The 1,118-nt window shown below is 51.4% G+C and overlaps 1 protein-coding gene across 1 annotated transcript in view; it reads right to left on the reverse strand.

Moving 5' to 3' along the window:
* NOP14 (NOP14 nucleolar protein) overlaps positions 1 to 1,118 on the reverse strand; it is a 27,283-nt gene that overhangs the window by 4,946 nt on the left and 21,219 nt on the right. The window contains exon 10 of the mRNA XM_007953517.1: positions 74 to 232. Within this exon, the coding sequence (XP_007951708.1) occupies positions 74 to 232 (159 nt within the window). The remainder of the gene's footprint in view (positions 1 to 73; positions 233 to 1,118) is intronic.

Genomic DNA, 1,118 nt, shown 5'->3' on the forward strand with positions numbered 1-1,118 from the left:
GAGGTTGAACACGACCTCAGAGCTCACAACCGGAAGCTCTCCACTTTCAACAGCTTTTCTCCAGCTGAACCCTGAAGGTCGGCCTCCACCATGACCCCCCGACCACCAGGGCACCCGTCTCAGGACTCACCTTGGTGAGCAGCTGGCTCATGCACACCAGAGCAGGGGTCACCACGGGGTGCCAAAAGTCAGAGGTCGGAAACAGCATCCCCGCAATTTTCAAATAAATGAGCTAGAAAGGAAGGGGCATTACACAGACTGAAAAAGGGGAGCAGAAGCTTGAGACACAGCCCTTTAAGAGGCCAAAAGCAAAGGTGACTTTGAAAACAAAATGCAGGGGGACACTTCTGGCAAGATGGCAGAACAGGCAGGCAAGCTGCAGAGAGCCTCTGCAACAAAGAAACGAGAAACCTATTGAAACAGATACAGGACACAACCCTGGAGCCCTGAGTGTGCAGGGAAGGACAGAGAGGCAGATTAAATACCAACGAGTAGAAGAACCGAAATGAAACCAGCGATGGAGCTGTGGACTGTTGGCTGTCCTGACAGCATGGCCAGTTTGAGTATTTACAAGTGGCGTTCTAATCCGGGCAGCCACCTAAGAATAGCGTCCACTTGCTGGGGACACCACGGGCAGCCACAATGGCGGCTGTGACTAGAGAGCAACCACGCCCACACGACCTGACTACACCCGCACCTCCTGCAACCCCATCCACTGGTGGGGGCCACCACTAGCTTCTGCACCAACTGATCAGTGACAGACGGTGGCCAATACCAGCTCCACTCACCCTCAGCTGCTCCTTAACAACACTAATGGAGATGTGCACACACTCTGGTTCTCTGTCACACCCACCAGGAGCCAGGCGGTGAGTGCGAAAGTGCTGCCAACTAGTGAACAGAGGAGCATAGCACCCTGCTCACACAGATGCATCAAAACAAAATAAAGGGGGAAATAAAGACCCCTGGTGAATCACAACAACAGACAATCACCAATTAAATACAAATGCAACATTACAATGTCTTGGAAATGATTGACCATCCCAAATCACACAAAGATAAAGTGGTACTAACAAGGGACTAGGATACAGACCCAGAAAACATCCCTGAGGAAGAAACAG

This window comes from Orycteropus afer, unplaced genomic scaffold, assembly GCF_000298275.1.
Source record: "Orycteropus afer afer isolate SDZICR_OR568_19922 unplaced genomic scaffold, OryAfe1.0 scaffold00398, whole genome shotgun sequence".
NCBI lineage: Eukaryota > Metazoa > Chordata > Mammalia > Tubulidentata > Orycteropodidae > Orycteropus > Orycteropus afer.